At 45.4% G+C, this 17,214-nt stretch overlaps 1 protein-coding gene across 1 annotated transcript in view; it reads right to left on the minus strand.

The window, feature by feature from the left end:
* Nucleotides 1-8,177: 8,177 nt before the first annotated feature.
* nfkb2 (nuclear factor of kappa light polypeptide gene enhancer in B-cells 2 (p49/p100)) overlaps nt 8,178-17,214 on the minus strand; it is a 32,777-nt gene continuing 23,740 nt past the window's right edge. The window contains 11 exon segments of the mRNA XM_071527940.1: nt 8,178-9,591; nt 9,772-9,883; nt 10,972-11,115; nt 11,950-12,045; nt 12,751-12,935; nt 13,108-13,176; nt 13,179-13,209; nt 13,347-13,516; nt 13,973-14,180; nt 16,004-16,118; nt 16,592-16,733. Coding sequence (XP_071384041.1) covers nt 9,512-9,591; nt 9,772-9,883; nt 10,972-11,115; nt 11,950-12,045; nt 12,751-12,935; nt 13,108-13,176; nt 13,179-13,209; nt 13,347-13,516; nt 13,973-14,180; nt 16,004-16,118; nt 16,592-16,733 — 1,352 coding nt within the window. The 3' untranslated portion in view covers nt 8,178-9,511.

The following is a 17,214-nucleotide window of genomic DNA, read 5'->3' on the forward strand; positions in this document are numbered from 1 at the left end:
GCTTTGAATGGACAGAAAGACACTAAATAAAACTCTGGACAGAATATGGAGCTTTAATAGACAGTGGGTATAAACTGAAGAGAGGAGAGTGAATGTGTGTCTCTGTCTCTGGACAGAAGACGGAGGCTGTGTGGGACAAAAACCTGCAGAAAGACAGAAGAGACAAACAGGAAGAAAAACTCCTCAAGTCGAGCTGAACTGATGCAAAAACAGACTTTTTATTTTCCATCTGACAAAGTGTAAAGTGGCAGAGTTTAGAGTTTAGAGTTAGAGAACAACACTGCCTTTTGTTTATTTACAAAGCCTTACATGGCAAGCTGCCACTGTATTTGTCTTCTTTATATCAGACACGTTCACAGGCAACATCAGACTGGACATTCCACATATGAACAGTCAGGACAGACCGCTTTCATCTTTCACACTCCTGACAGATGGAACAGGATTCAGGACTCAAACTGGACCGACTTGTCTCCATGGAGACGTTTAGGCTGCTGGATGATGCAGTATATATGGATCGCTCTTGTTTCTCTTAGTTTTCTGATTTTGTCTGCATGTGGATTGTCTGGAAATAACTTGTCGTGAATTTTGTTTGTTTTGTTTGTTTTGTCTCTCTTGAAAATGAGATCTGGATCTCAGTGGGACTTACCTGTTTAAATAAATAAAGAATTGAGACTTTAGAGTTTTGCAGCATGTCGGCAGCTTGCGCTCTGTCAGATGGAAAATAAATAAATATATAAATGTAGTTGTGCTTTGGGAGAACTGGGCAGGAGGAGGTTTTTTTTTTTTTCTTCCTGTTTGTGAATCGAGCTTCATCTGTCTGAACAGAGAAGCTCCATCTGCTCCCTGACAGCCTTCGTGTTTCACTGCAGAGACTCTCAGACGCTTCATTTCACCGCTTTCTCTGTTTGGTTATTGCATTGATCTGATATTTTCACCTGGTAATAAATATTGATAGGCTGACAGCTCATATGTAGATTTCTGGCATCGTCCTATGAATTTCACAGCCTGTATGATTAGAAACAGTTGAATGTTTTGGACAGAATAAAACATAACTAACATGTAATAACTCCAGCTGGTTCAGTCTGTTATATAGAGCTGCAACTAACGATTATTTTAATTGTCGATTATTTTCTCAATTAATCGATCAGTTGTTTGGTCTATAAAATGTCAGAAAATGGTGAAAAATGTGGATCAGTGTTTCCCAAAGCCCAAGATGACGTCCTCAAATGTCTTGTTTTGTCCACAACCCAAAGATATTCAGTTTACTGTCATAGAGGAGGAAAGAAACCAGAAAATATTCACATTTAAGAAGCTGGAATCAGAGAATTTTTACGTATTTTTGTTAAAAAATTACTCAAACCGATTAATCGATTAACAAAATAGTTGGCATTTAATAGTTGACAACTAATTGATTAATCGTTGCAGCTCTACTGTTATACACAACAATAATAATAATAATAACCTTTATTTGTAAAGCACCTTTCATACACAACAAGCTCAAAGTGCTTTATATCAGTAGAAGGCAAACAAATAAAAAAATACAAAAAATATATAAAAGAACAAGCAAAATTCACTGCATTAGAAGAATAAAATCCAGTAAAGAAACAGCTGGTTCTCCTGCATGAAGTGTTGCTGTCAGTGTGAAGTTCAGCTGAATCAGATCGGTGATCTACGGAAGAGGATTAGGGCCACGTGAAAAATTTGAGTTCTGATTCAGAATTCTGAGAATAAAGTCAGAATAAAACAACAGTTGAATGTTTTGGACAGAATAAAACATATAACTAACATGTAATAACTCCAGCTGGTTCAGTCTGTTATATAGAGCTGCAACTAACGATTATTTTCATTGTCGATTAATTAAGAAAATGGTGAAAAATGAGGATCAGTGTTTCCCAAAGCCCAAGATGACGTCCTCAAATTTTCTCAGAATTCTGACTTTAAACTCAGAACTCAAATAAATTTTTCACGTGGCCCTAATCCTCTTCTGTAGATCACCGATCTGATCGCTGATTGAAATGATCCCACTGGTACAAAATCAATAATCAGAATGGGCCCTATAACCCCGTGTGTCCCGTGTCTCTGCAGAAAACGCGGTACGGGACGTACGCCATGCTGCTGCGGGCCAAGCTGTCCAGCGGGGACGAGGACCTGTCCGCCTTCGAGTCGCGGCTGTTCGACGACGGCGGCCTGCAGAGGGCGCACTCCAGCCCCACGCTGCCCCAGGACGCCGGGGCCAAGGAGAAGAGCCGCGGGAACAAGACCTCCAAGACCGCCAAGACCTCCGGCAGCTCCGCCGCCACCGGGACCGCCGCCACCGGGACCGCCACCACCGGGACAGCCACCACCGGGACCGCCACCACCGGGACCGCCACCGGGACCGCCACCGGGACCGCCGCCAGAGAGGGAAGCAAGAAGAAGAACAGCAGCGAGCGCTCAGAGCCGCAGAGACAGAGCTGCAAGCAGGCCGAGAAAGACGGAGAGGACCCGTAGGGCGGAGAGGAGTTTTCAGGATTTTATATGAAGTACGCGGCCGTCGATGGACATGAAGGATTATGGGTAATAGCCTGACATCCACCCTTAAACCTTTTCTGTTAAAACCTCATTCAGTTTCTGGTCGGTGAGGGAGATTTTCCTCCAGAGCCGAGCCCACGAGCTCGAGGTCAGAGGGCGAGGAAACGCTCAGCACATCAGGAGGAGGAGGAGGAGGAGGAGGAGGAGGAGGAGGAGGAGGAGGAGGAGGAAGAAGAGGAGGAGGAGGAGGAAGAGGAGGAGGAGGAGGAACAGAGGTGTGCTGTGTTTCTCCAGTCAACCAATCCGCTCATCGACAGACTTTCACCCTGACCCCCCCCCCCCCCCCGTCCCGTCCTGTCCCGCCCCGCCCCCCCCCGTCCCGCCCCCCCCCCCCGTCCCGTCCTGTAGCGTCCCGGGGAAACGGCTGCCGCCTCCCTCGCCGTCACAAACCTTCATCTGGAGTCTTTTCCCCTCTGATCACCTGACAGCACCCAGGTGGATTCTGGGATTTTTCCGGCCACTCTGGTCTGTTCTGGTCTGTTCTGGTCTGTTCTGGTCTGTTCTGGTCTGTGGATGAAAAGGTTTCGCCGCCTCCTGCTCCGGGTGTCGGTCTCATGTTTTTATTTCCGGAAGCTTCCGGACCAAAACATTTAGCTGGATGTGAAGGAGAGCAGCAGCAGTGGAGCGTCGGTCTCTCTCTCTCTCTCTCAGTGTGTAGGTGTCTCTCTGATGCAGTGCAGGTGTCTCTCTGATGCAGTGCAGGTGTCTCTCTGATGCAGTGTAGGTGTCTCTCTGATGCAGCAGCTGGTTTTTGTTCAGACTCAAACCTGTTAGAGAGAAAAGTCCCTGATCCGCTTCCCCCTGAACGCTGACCTCAGATCGGCATCGCTCCGCTCCCTAGCAACAGGCGGCGAGTCGCCATGCCGACCAGATATGACGGACAGAGCGTGGGACTGTTGCCGCGGCGACCAGCGGGAGCCCGGGCAGCTAGGACGCCCCGGCCCCTCAAAACAAACACCCACAATGCACCGGGAGGGAGCGCGCGCTGCGACGGGAACACAAAGCCTCCTCCGCTCCTCAGGCTCGGTCCTCAGTACTGCGAGTACACAGTGATACTGCAGTAGTACTTCATGTACCTCCCCTAACACTTCATGTACTTAAAGGATGTAAATACAGACAAATACTTCAGTGACTCGGTACGCAGGGAGACTCGCTGCTGGACTCTTTTTTTGTATTGTTTTCCTCTCGCTGAGTTTAGCTCCGCCTCCTGCTGGACACGACAGGAACCATGCTGGATATTAAAATGTCTCTGGACCCGTCCCGTCCCTCTGTCCCTCTGACTGTCGGGGCGGGGACGGGGGGGGCGGACTCGTTAAAAGACTCGTGGATCATATCAGAAGACACTCGTTGCTGTATTTAACTCTGTGTGACTCGCAAGAATTATTTTGTTGTTGTTTGTTTATTGAAGGAAGGTTTGGGTCAGCGAGGCGTCGCCCGTCCCGCCGGAGACGTCCCGCCGGAGACGTCCCGCCGCAGACGTCCCGCCGCAGACGTCCCGCCGGAGACGTCCCGCCGCAGACGTCCCGCCGCAGACGTCCCGCCGGAGACGTCCCGCCGCAGACGTCCCGCCGCAGACGTCCCACCGGAGACGTCCCGCCGGAGACGTCCCGCCGGAGACGTCCCGGGTCACGACACTGACTCTGCTGAGTGAGGTTTTAATGATGAAGCAGCAGAACAGGTCACATGTCCTTCAGTCTCTGTGTTGCTGCTGACTGACTTTGCTGCTTGTGGGAAACATGGACCTGCATCTGGATCAGATCAGGTTCAGGCTGGAGTCGATTCATCAATGAACTCATCAATTCCAGTTCAACTGAGGAACTGGAATTGGAATTTGAAATAAAACAACAGGAAACAGAACTGGAATTGTCCAAATGTCCAGAATTGGAATTTCATGAAGTTTAATTTAATTCGATGAAATTCTGTGAAATTCCATGTTTTGCTTTTTTCCCACATATCTGAGATTCCACATAGTGTTATATATTATCAATATATGATCAATACTGAATATCATAACATGTTAAAGGAAGCTTTCAGCTGGTGTTTGATGCAGAACATGTGATGGTGATCCACATTATGACTGAATGTGTTTGATTTGATTCATAATATTTGATTTATAATGTTTAGAGTCGAGACAAACTCTCTTACTACAGACTAGAGACTACAGACAAGATGTAGTCTCTAGTCTGTTGTCTGTAGTCTTTACTCTCTTAGAAGTGGGATTTCATGGAGTTTCATGGAGTTCAGTTGTGTTTCCTGTCTCCAGTTCAGTTCACATTGTGTTTCCTTACAGCTGGGAGACTTTCACACTCTGCTGCAGGACTGAGCTGAGTCTGACATGAAGTCTGACTGCAGGGTCAGGACCGGACCGGACTCTGGGTCCGGTCTCCTCATGTTTCACCACATCAGAGTGAAAGCTCAGATGGAGAGTTGGATGTTCTTCATCACTCTGTTGTTGAATCCATGAATCCATCAGCAGTCTCTGTCTGTCTGTTCTGCTGCAGGAACCTCAGGAGGAACTGTTCCCTCTTTCTGTTTCCAGCTGAAAAACAACTTGACATGTAATCTCTCAAACAAAATCACATTTGAACAATGTCTGCATTAAACATCTTTGATCATATACACATATAAACAGAGGAACATTTGAACTCCTGTAATATGGGACCTTTAATTTATCAGGGTTCCTACGCAGGTCTGGAAAGTCTGGAAAAGTATTAAAAATGAATTTGATCATTTCCAGGTCTTGAATAGTTTGGGAATTTGAAAAAATGTCTGGAAAAGTATGGAAAATGTTTGGGTTCAGGTCCGATACACACATAATTCTAGCTTTTATGTTGTTGTAGAGCCACTTTGAGTCCACAGGTTTTGTTGATGTGAAGAATAATGTTCAGATAGAGGGACGCTCTTATTACCCAGCCGCTGTCAGCATGCATTATATCAAATACCCACCAAAATCAAATCCGGTCAAGAACATAGGGACTGGGAAAAATATGGAATTTTAAAATGAAAAGCGTGTAGGAACCCTGCCAATCATCTCACATATTCTGATATTTGTGGCTGTGAAGAACAATCTTCATCTATACAGTGATATGACCTAGTTAGCAGGGGCAAGATGTCTATCTGCGTAAATCATATTGAACACCAGACAAAATCTTCAAAACAAATCAAGGTCTGGAAAAAGTATGGAATTTTTTAATTGAAATGTGTAGGAACCCTGTCTTATCTGCATCTGTCCTGCAGGTCTGTGGGATTTTCAAACAGTTTCTCCTGAGGAAGCAGCAGCTCAGCAGCATGAAGGAAACTGAATCTGTCCTGAATTCATACTGCAGTGTTTTCATCTGTTACCTCACCATGAATAATAATATTGTTATTGTGTAAAAAAAAAACAAATGTACGAATCTCCATTTAAATGAGTTTTCTGCTGGTTTTCACTCAATGCTGTAATGAGAGGAAGCGGCCAGCAGGCGGCGCCGGTCTGCAGGAGGAACACAGACAGCAGGAACCTCAGCACCAATAATAGAAATCTCTCATTAGGAATCAGTTCAGTTTTCAGGTCCTGAAGGAAACCTGGTCCTGGTCCTGGTCCTGTGGCTCCTGGCGGACGGATCAGATCAGAGTGAATGTGATGGGAGTCGGTCTGCTGTTTGGACTGAAGTGTTTCCATCATCAAAACTCCTTCAGCTTCCTGCAGGAACATGGCCGCCTGCAGGAGGACAGGGTCTGAAGTGTTCCAGATCAGTCTGATGTGTGAGCTCGGATCTGGATCAGAGTCTGGTGTTCCTGTCGGTCGCAGGGTCGAGTCCCTCTGAACAAACACCAAGACCTCCCAGGAATCAAGTAGAGAGCTTCTTTTAGACCAGTGATTCTCAACCTTTTTCATATCAAGGACCCTAATCTAGTCCACATTAGAGCCACAGACCCCGTTTGATGAGATTTTGTCTCTCGGACCCAAATCTGAGAATATTTTTATTGCCAGATGTGATTTTGTCCAGAATCCCATGACTGTCTGTATTGTTGGTAGAGAGATAACTACTATAACTATGATCAATCATTTATTCATCAGTTTGCTGGGGACCCCCTGGAACCCCCTCAAGGACCCCTGGTGGTCCCCGGACCCCACGTTGAGAACCACTGTTTTAGACCATCTGAACAAAACCTGTTTATTATTGTTTTTATTCTCCATATCCATCTAGGCTTGGGCCGATATCCGATAATATTGAATATCGCGATATTCCCCCCCCCTCCCCCCTCACAAATGTCCAAATTAAAATTTATAAACCTTTAATCTACTAGTGGTCGGATAGTTAAAAAAAAACCTGAAAATAATTAAAGTTGTGGTGAGAAATTGTGGTGTTTCTCTTTTCCATCAGTTTTCCTGGAAACAGCAGAATGAGAAAATGAGATCAAACTGCCGTCGTTTCCTCCAGTGCTGGAATAGTAAAATTATATTTCTAAAATTTGATTTTACTTTTTATTTGATTTTACAAAATTTGATGCAATTTTGAAGAAATAAAATTAAGAGAAGAAAAAAGACAAAAAATAAACATAAATAATGACTGCCCCCCCCCCCTCCCTCCACCGGTGATAATATCGTATATCGCGATATTTTGGCGGCACCAGTATCACGATATTTAAAATGTTGGATTTGTCCCGAGCCGACGGGTCAGCTGATCAGATGAATGGAAACAGGTCGATCTTCACAGGAGAAATCTTCTTCTTCACCGGCCGGTTTCAGCCGGTTCAGATCCGCATCGTATCGACGAGTTTCACCTCCTCAAAGCCTCCGCAGGTCCAGGGACCAGCAGCCAGACCGGGGACCAGCGGGTCCGGGGACCAGCAGGACCGGGGACCAGCAGAACCGGGGACCAGCCGGACCGGGGACCAGCCGGACCAGGGACCAGCCGGACCAGGGTGTCTGTAATTCACTCCAGTCCAGCTGTTTGTCTCATCTTGTAAATAAAGGCCAGGCTCACGCTCAGAAGCCATATTCCAGCCGGCTGAACGCCTCGCCAGCGCTCGCTACGTTTTTCAGGCAGTTTGGGTTAGAAAGCCGTCGGGCCCCGCCGCGCTGCGGGCCGGGGGTCAGAGGTCAGGGGTCAGCGGGGCGTATTTATTTGGTTTCGTGTCGTGTGTGTCGTCGTCTCCCGATTCACTACGAAGGCCGACTTTAGTTCCTGTAGTTTTTACGGCTTCGCTGCAGCGCCATCGAAAGAATGTTCTCCGCCGTGACTCCACTCGCCGCCGCCGCCGCCCACTCCGCCCCGCCCCGCCCCGCCCTGTCCCGACACACTCTGTCCCGCTCCCTGCTCTCTCGACCCGCCCTGTCCCACCCCGCCCCGTCCCGCCCCGCCCTGTCCCGCCCCGTCTTAGTAAAACACACAGGATGGTTTGTATCTCTTGAAGGCATAGAGGCAAAATAAAGACATTTTGAAAGGATGTGACTCATTTGTTTTTATTCAAACTCAAAAGGCACGTTCCAGTTAAAAGCGTAACATTTAAAAACAGCACTTGCATATCGTTAAATGCTGATTAAATATTTAATTTACAGCTAAATATTTTGAGGCTGTTTTATATTTGGTTAAGAGGAGAAACCAAATGAATACACAGTATTAGTAAAAACACAGACAGCCTCTGCTGGATTTATTCAGGAAAGATAAAACAGAAGCAGATATTAAACCACATGAAGCACTTTATGTTCATCGGTCACTTAAAATCATCTGATCCGTAAAATAACGGAGCGAGGGAGAATCCTCTTCATCATCATCATCATCATCATCATCATGGTGTTATAAACTCACAACCTTCACATGATAATCTGCTGGCTCCTAATCTGACAGAAGAAAACACAAAGCCTCGATTCCACTGAGGCTCAAACAGGAGAAAACATTTTCATTTGGGTTGGTTCATTTTTTCCTCCAGTCACTCTGTCAGGGGGCCATCAGTAGAAACCTGCTCTATTCTATTCTATTCTATTCTATTCTATTGGCTGTTCAAAGAGAGAGCGGCTGCTGAGCTGTGCTGCGTTCCAGGTCTGATGGAGAGTTGGAATTTTTGAAATTTTGTGTTTCTGCTGGAGAGAAAAAAGCGACAGAGCGGCTCTTCAGGCAGGAAACACAAACCGCTTCATGTCCTCATGTTTATCTTCTTCAAAATAAACTTCAGCATCACATGACCCAGAAATTATGATAAATGGTTCAATGTAGAAATTTTGGAAGATCAGGTTGAGCTTACAGCTGCTAAAATTCAACGCCAACTAACTGGGTTCCCACTGTCTCTGTCACATCCAATTCAAAGACTTCTCAGTGACTTTTAACAGGCGCTTTGGTGAAATTCAAAGATTAACCCTAAACCCAAACTGTTTGTTTTGTGGTGAAACATGACATCATACAGCTGATGGTGAAATGCTTCATGGTAAACCTGCAGATCACCGAGTTTTATCCATAGAGCTGCTTGATGTGGCTGCTATATTTTAATAAAAAAAAAAACATAAAGTACTTTCAAGGCCATCTATTAATTTTCATAAACTTTATTTTATTTTTCTCACATTTTTCTTCTGACGTTGGCTGTTGCTCGGGGGAAAGAAAGCTGAAACTACGACCGACCGGCCGCAGGTTTACAACTTTCCAGGCGGACTGGAACGCAGCATCGGTCTGCTCAGCAGGGGGCCGACCCGCAGGGGGGCCGACCCGCGGGGGGCCGACCCGCGGGGGGCCGACCCGCAGGGGGGCCGACCCGCGGGGGGCCGACCCGCGGGGGGCCGACCCGCAGAGCCCCGACCCGCTCGGCTGATGAAATGGTGAAAGTGTCCGGTGAGTTTTTTTTTTTTTGGAATCCGTTAAGCCGCTGTGGCCGACAGAGAAAATCCAGTTTCCAGTCCCGGGAAACAGATTCTGGTTTTGAATCCCGATTCCAGGAAGTCGATCTCGATTCCTCTTCCTGCCGCTCACTGATTGGCCAGCGCAGGCTCCTCCCCCTCCTCCTCCTCCATCGGTTGGCTGCCGAAGCCGCTGTCGACCGTGGCGTCTGATTGGACAGAGAGACCGAGGGGAAACAGTGTCAGTGTGACCGATGGTGTCTGAGTTGTGAGTGAGAGTGTGTGAGTGTGTGTGAGTGAGTGTGAGTGAGAGTGTGTGAGTGAGAGTGTGTGTGTGTGTGTGTGTGTGTGTGAGAGTGTGTGTGTGTGTGTGTGTGTGTGTGTGTTACCTGCGGTGTGTTTGTCGTCTCGCAGCTCGGTGTTCCTCAGCAGTCTGACTCCTTCTGTCAGACCGAGAGACTGAAGAGCTTCAACCAAACCTTCAACTGGACCCCCACCCAGCTGCACGCACACACACACACACACACACACACACACACACACACACACACACACACACACACACACACACACACACACACACACACACACACACACACACACACAGAGGGAAACAAAATTAATACATTAACTCATACATTCAAGAATAATTGATTGAGGTTCTGTTAATATTCATGTTACCATGCAGCTTTTCAACAGCCAGTAACTGATTAAATTAGAATCTGCCTGTTCATCTTCTTAAATAAAATTGCATGTAAACTTTAATACAGTTTAACCATCAGCTGAGGAACATGGAGAACTGTGTGTTAGTGAATAAAGTGTAAATGTGTCTGAAGCAGCTGTCAGCAGAGAGCAGCTGAGTCAGCTTGTTGTGGTGTGGCTGTAGATCCATTCAGTAACGTTCTCAGTAAAAGTGAATAGTGTGATAAGGTGGATTTGTTTCCAAATGTAGGTTACTGTGACACAGTAAACTGTCTTGTCTTTAGCCCTAGTCTCTACTCCAAAACATGAAGAGTTGGAGCTTGAGAAGAGTCAGCTCAGTTAACCTGAACAAACTGTTAGCTAGCTAACTAGCCAGCAAACACACTGATGTTAATGTCAACATGCTAACGCTAGCTGCTACTAGCTACGTTAGCTAGTGTGCTAATCAAGCTGACATTATCAAAACACTAAATCAATCAGATGGATCAGTGATTAAATGATCAGTTCAGACAGAAATGAAGTCATGGTTGGTGGTTCTGACTCAAAGAACCCTTTGATTTGTTAGAATGAAAAAGCTGATAGATCAGAGTAAAGAACCCAGTGAGCTTCTTAAAAGTTCTTTTAATTCTGCTGTTTGGAGTCTTTCATATGTTCTCAGATGGTTCTTTGCAGAACCATAATGGTTCTGCTGTGGTACAAAGCTAAAGAATTCAGATCCTTGTTGTTAATTGGAGGTGTGCACCAGGTCAGTGTGATCTCTCAGGTTCAAATCCGGCCCAGGACTTTGTCACATGTCCTCCCTCTCTCTCCCAGTCTTTCCTGTCTCTCTCTCTCCTGTGAAGCGTCTCATAAAGGCCAAGCAGCCGAGCCCAGAGTGAGGGAGTCACCTGGTAGTTGTGCAGCAGGTGCTGGCAGGGCGTGGGACTGTCCTGGTACAGGTGAGTCAGCGTCATCATGCCCAGCTTCTCTGCCAGTTTCCTCCAGGGAAAGTCCCCCACGCTCAGGACCTCCACCAGCCGGGCCAGCGTGTCCTCGTCCAGCCCCGCCCCCGAGCCAGGCCCCGCCCCCTCCGCCTCTGCACACACACACAGGTGATTGATTGATTGATTGATTGGGTCCAAAAGGTACTTTCATGGTCACTTTCTTTAGTTGACAAATGTAAACATCATGCGTGAATAGCTGCTTTTCACCTGCGTTAAAATGCAGAACATATCTGATCTGATTACAGTTACATGTAATTAACAGAGGAGTGACCAAGTCAACTCTCCTCGAGTCCCAAGTCAGTCTCAAGTCTTGAGCCACAAGTCTCAAGTCAAGACCTGAGTCTAAATGTGGATTATCAAGTCAAGTCCAAGTCATTAATGTCAAGTCTCAAGTCTAAATGTAGAACAGCAAGTCAAGTCAGAACAAATCAAGAGTCCAGTATCAATTTAATATCTTAAAGAAAACTAAATATCTAGGACTTTTCAATGCAATATGGTTTTAATAGGATAAAAACTTGGTAAGAGCATCATGAGTTTGATTTCTATAATCAGTTTCAACTTCAATAAATTCAATCATTCCATACAAATTCAGAAAACAGAATTTAAATTCAGTCGTCTGCTGAACAAATCTCATCACTTTCAATCTAAGTCATTTACACAAACACAAGATCTCAAGTCAAGACTTTAGAAACCTTTTCAAGTCATCAGAGTACAAGTCAGAGTCAAGTCCCAAGTCACCAGAACCCAAGTCAAGTCCAGTCTCAAGTCTTCTCTTCATGCATCAAGTCTCAAGCAATTCAAACTGTGACTTGAGTCCAGGGTCATGTGACTCGAGTCTCCACCTCTGGTAATTTAATTAAAATGCGTCTCCAGTGTTCTCACTAAAGCAGACGAACCTTCACTCCTGCTGGGTTTGATCTTCTTGCTGCTCAGACGAGTCGACTTGGGACTCTGTCTGGAATCCAACAGGTTCCTCACCTGAGGGAAGGAGAGGAGACGAGGAGAGGAGACAAGGTGAGAGGAGACGAAGACAGAAAAGGAGAGCAGAGGAAAAAGTAAAGAGAGAAGAAAGTGAAAATCCAAACAGAGAAAAGAGAAGAGCAAACATTATTTTTCCAGGATATTTTCAAGAAAGCAGAATATAAAGATGGAAGTTTCAAATGACGTTTAAGAGAAAAAAATATTCTTCATTTAAGTTAACTTACTGTTACTAACTGTTTCTGTTACTTTAAGTGGTAACAGAAATACATTTTAATTAAGTTAATTACATTAGTTTTGTACAGAAGAGGATTAGGGCCACATGTGGAAAATGTATTTGAGTTCTGAGTTTAGAGTCAGAATTCTGAGGAAAAAAGTCAGAACTCAAAATTCTGACTTTTTTCTCACAATTCTGACCTTTTTTTTTTTTTTTTCAGAATTTTGACTTTAAACTCAGAACTCAAATACATTTTCACCTGTGGCCCTAATCCTCTTCTGTAGTTTTGCTCTACAGGAGGTGAAGATTTGAACTTTCAATATCTCAAAAGATGGAACTTCATGAATCCAAACTCACTAAATAACTTATGAATATAAATTTCCTATCTTCCACTTCACTTTGATTATTTCAACATTTTATTCTACATTATATTAAACATTATATCCCATAAATTCCACAACACTTTCATGTATCTGAATGATTCCCGCCGTACCTTCTGGCATTTTGGCCAGGTCCAGCGGCGTGTGTCCGGACGCCCGGCCTCTTGCGAGGGTTGATGGCTGCGAGGCTTTGACCTGCTCTCTGATTGGCTCGTTCTCTTCCTGTTCTTCGTCCGAGGAGGAAGAGGAGCTGAAGAAGAGCGGCTCGTCGTTCTCCACGTTCTTATCGGCTCCTGAGAGGAAAACATCGTGAAGACTTTATTCTGATCCTGAGTCAGAGAGAGAGGAGAGCTGAATCTTTACTGCTCGTCTTTATTCTTGTTTTTGAATTTTTTTAAATGAAGTTTCCTTATGTGTGAAATACTCAATATGTAAAATGAAGTTCAGATTGATTGATTAACTGACCTGCAGCGATCAGCATGGAGCAGAGGGTCGGCGAGCCCAGACCGGCCGCCAGGTGGAGCGCCGTGTTCCTCCAAACGTGCACATGTTCACATCCGCCTTCAGCTGCACACACACACACACACACACACACACACACACACAGTCAGTGTGTGTAATGTAACTGATGTACTTCCTTGTTGCCTGGTGTGCGTGTGTGTGTGTATGTGTGTGTGTGTGTGTGTGTGTGTGTGTGTGTGTACCTCAGTAATGAGGAAGCAGGCCACCTTGAACAGGTTGTCCCTGACGGCCAGGTGGAGGGCGGAGCTTCCACTCTTCTGCTCAGGTGCGTTGATTTTAGCTCCGCCCTCCACAAGCAGACGAAGACAACGCTCACCCCCCCTCCTCACCGCCAGGTGGAGCGGATGAAGACCTGAGAGGGAAAGAAAGAGAGGGAAAGAGAGAGAGAGAGAGAGAGAGAGAGAGAGAGAGAGAGAGAGAGAGAGAGAGAGAGAGAGAGTGACACGTAAATATGTTTTCTAGCTTTAACTGCACACTCTATTGAGTCTGAGCTTAGCTGAATGTCAAAAGGTACGATATAAAATAATAAAAATTAATTATAATACATAATATAATAAAATGTATTTTGCTTTTATGCTCTATGCTTATAAGGTCATTGATTTCTTAAAGTCTCGCATCTTAAAGCATTAAGGAGTTATAGTGGTTTCAAGAAAATCTGTTTTTTCTCATTAATATGCAAATTTATGCAGCAATGGTGCTCCAAAAACTGACAGACAGGCAGACAGAGAGACAGGCACATAAAAAGGCCAATATGGGTACTAGATATACATCTATATATCTCAACAAACCGCCATATGGCGTGCCTCACCATGGTAGTCTGCGGTGTTGACCAGGTGGGCGTGGCGTTCCCCCAGGTGAGCCAGCAGGGGGCGCAGCGCCGCGTCGTCTCCGGCCAGCGCCGCCAGGTGCAGCGGGCTGCGGCCATCTTGGTCCAGCAGGCTGGGATCCGCCCCCGCCCGCAACAACACCTCCACCACCTTCACCTGCCGGGTGATCACCGCCAGGTGGAGGGGAGTCTGGAGGGAGGGAGGGGGGGGGGGGGGGGGGAGGAAGGATGGAGGAGAGGAGAGAGGTTTGTTATTGAGAAGCTAGCATAAGTTTTTCATGAAGAGACGTTCACTGTAACTTGGAAGTCTGCAGTCTGTTAGCTAGCTGTGCTTAGTGAAGGAGTTAGTTAGGAGTTAGATAGTGACCAAGTAATTTATCTGTCTGTGTGTCTTAAGGTGGTTGGTTGTGTTGAGGTTAGGATTTGGTTAGGAGTGAGTTAGCGGTCTGAAGTGTTGGCTGTTAGCTTGGTTAGCTAAGGCAGTTGGTTATGGTGAGGTGAGTTAGTAAGGAGTTAGTTAAGGTGGTTGCTAGTTAAGAGTTAATTATAGTATAATTACAGTATAGTATTATAGTATTAGGAGTTAGTTATTTGTCGGAGGGTTATTGTTGTTGGTTATGTCAAAATGATTTAGGAGTTACTTCTCTAGTTGTGTGTAGATCTGTAGGAGTTATAAGTCAGCCACCTGTCAGAGGTATTTTACTATGTTATGGTAGCTTACTTAGGAGTTATTTACCTGTGTTACTGTGTTGAGGTGAGTTAGTTAGGAGTTATTTACCTGTGTTACAGTGTTGAGGTGAGTTAGTTAGGAGTTATTTACCTGTGTTACTGTGTGGAGGTGAGTTAGGAGTTAGTTACCTGTGTTACTGTGTTGAGGTGAGTCAGTTAGGAGTTATTTACCTGTGTTACTGTGTTGAGGTGTGTTAGGAGTTATTTACCTGTGTTACTGTGGTGAGGTGAGTTAGGAGTTATTTACCTGTGTTACTGTGTTGAGGTGAGTTAGGAGTTAGTTACCTGTGTTACTGTGTTGAGGTGAGTCAGTTAGGAGTTATTTACCAGTGTTACTGTGTTGAGGTGTGTTAGTTAGGAGTTATTTACCTGTGTTACTGTGTTGAGGTGTGTTAGGAGTTATTTACCTGTGTTACAGTGTTGAGGTGTGTTAGTTAGGAGTTATTTACCTGTGTTACTGTGTTGAGGTGTGTTAGGAGTTATTTACCTGTGTTACAGTCTTGAGGTGAGTTAGTTAGGAGTTATTTACCTGTGTTACTGTGTTGAGGTGAGTTAGTTAGGAGTTATTTACCTGTGTTACAGTGTTGAGGTGAGTTAGTTGGGAGTTATTTACCTGTGTTACTGTGTTGAGGTGAGTTAGGAGTTATTTACCTGTGTTACAGTGTTGAGGTGAGTTAGTTGGGAGTTAGTTACCTGTGTTACTGTGTTGAGGTGAGTTAGTTGGGAGTTATTTACCTGTGTTACTGTGTTGAGGTGAGTTAGTTACCTGTGTTACTGTGTTGAGGTGAGTTAGTTACCTGTGTTACTGTGTTGACGTGAGTTAGTTGGGAGTTATTTACCTGTGTTACTGTGTTGAGGTGAGTTAGGAGTTATTTACCTGTGTTACAGTGTTGAGGTGAGTTAGTTGGGAGTTAGTTACCTGTGTTACTGTGTTGAGGTGAGTTAGTTGGGAGTTATTTACCTGTGTTACTGTGTTGAGGTGAGTTAGTTACCTGTGTTACTGTGTTGAGGTGAGTTAGTTACCTGTGTTACTGTGTGGAGGTGAGTTAGTTGGGAGTTATTTACCTGTGTTACTGTGTTGAGGTGAGTTAGTTGGGAGTTAGTTACCTGTGTTACTGTGTTGAGGTGAGTTATTTACCTGTGTTACAGTGTTGAGGTGAGTTAGTTACCTGTGTTACAGTGTTGAGGTGAGTTAGTTGGGAGTTATTTACCTGTGTTACTGTGTTGAGGTGAGTTATTTACCTGTGTTACTGTGTTGAGGTGAGTTAGTTGGGAGTTATTTACCTGTCGGAGGTGGTTGGCTGTGTTGAGGACTCTGTGTTGTTGGCTGCTGAGCAGAGTGTGGATCAGCTGCTGGATCACTCCAGTCTGCTGATGGATGATGGCCAGGTGCAAAGGACTGTGGGAAGGCAAAGGAGGAAACATCAAACCACGCGGTAAGCTAACCTCTGCTGACAAACTGTCAACATACAGAAAACTACAGCATTACCACCAAAACCAATGTAGAAAATCACTATTGCACCAAAAATCTACTATTTTCTTAATTCCTAAGTTCAAAGCTGTTATCCTAACTTTTTGATTTTTTGATAAATTATATTGATCCCAGTGGTTGGGGTGGAGCAGGTCAGAGGGAAACACAGAGACAGAGAGAGAATAGCAGATTACAACTGCAATGACATGCTGTTAACCAGTAGATGTCAGTCCAGCCTGTAAAGCCGTCTCTGTGTTTGTTTGTGCCTTGCTGCAGGGCATTATGGGATATATGACCAGGCACAGCCGTCTGACCTGGCCGCCACACCGCCTCGCCGTTCCTTTGCTGTTGTTCTCACTCTGGAGAAAGAAAGCTAATGAATCAGAGTTAGTGAAACCCACGTGTCTCCGTTGTCGTCCTGGACCCCACACAGGTGTCTCTGGATGGCCAGAAGGACCCGGACGTCTCCGGTGCTGCAGTACTGCAGCAGAGCGCCGGCCGTCTGCCTGGCGCTCTGCGAGGCTCGGCTCTGCAGAGCGGCAGCTGCAACAACCAGAGAGGAGGCATCATTCATCTGAACACACCAGGGACTACGTTGGATTAGGTTAGATCAACGTGGGGTCCGGGGACCACCAGGGGTCCTTGAGGGGGTTCCAGGGGGTCCCCAGCAAATTGATGAATTGTTAAACTTCAGCATTATTTCATTTACAAGAAGTTAACCCAATTAGAGAATGTAGAAGAATGACTGTTTTTTCATTATAGCTTTACTGTTATCTCTCTACCTACAATACAGACATGGGATTCTGGACAAAATCATATCTGACAATAAAAATATTCTCAGATTTGAGTCCGAGAGACAAAATCTCATCAAATGGGGGTCCGTGGCTCTAATGTGGACTACATTTGGGGTCCTTGATATAAAAAAGGTTGAGAATCACTGGGTTAGATGAAACATTAATGACCCTGTGGGGAGACTGGCTCACTGCAGCAGCAAATAACAGGATACAATAAAGAAAAATGACAA

Source organism: Centroberyx affinis, unplaced genomic scaffold (genome assembly GCF_046629955.1).
Source record: "Centroberyx affinis isolate AG114_WGS23_722 - 3 ecotype Tasmania unplaced genomic scaffold, CSIRO-AGI_Caff_v1 ptg000118l_1, whole genome shotgun sequence".
Lineage (NCBI taxonomy): Eukaryota > Metazoa > Chordata > Actinopteri > Beryciformes > Berycidae > Centroberyx > Centroberyx affinis.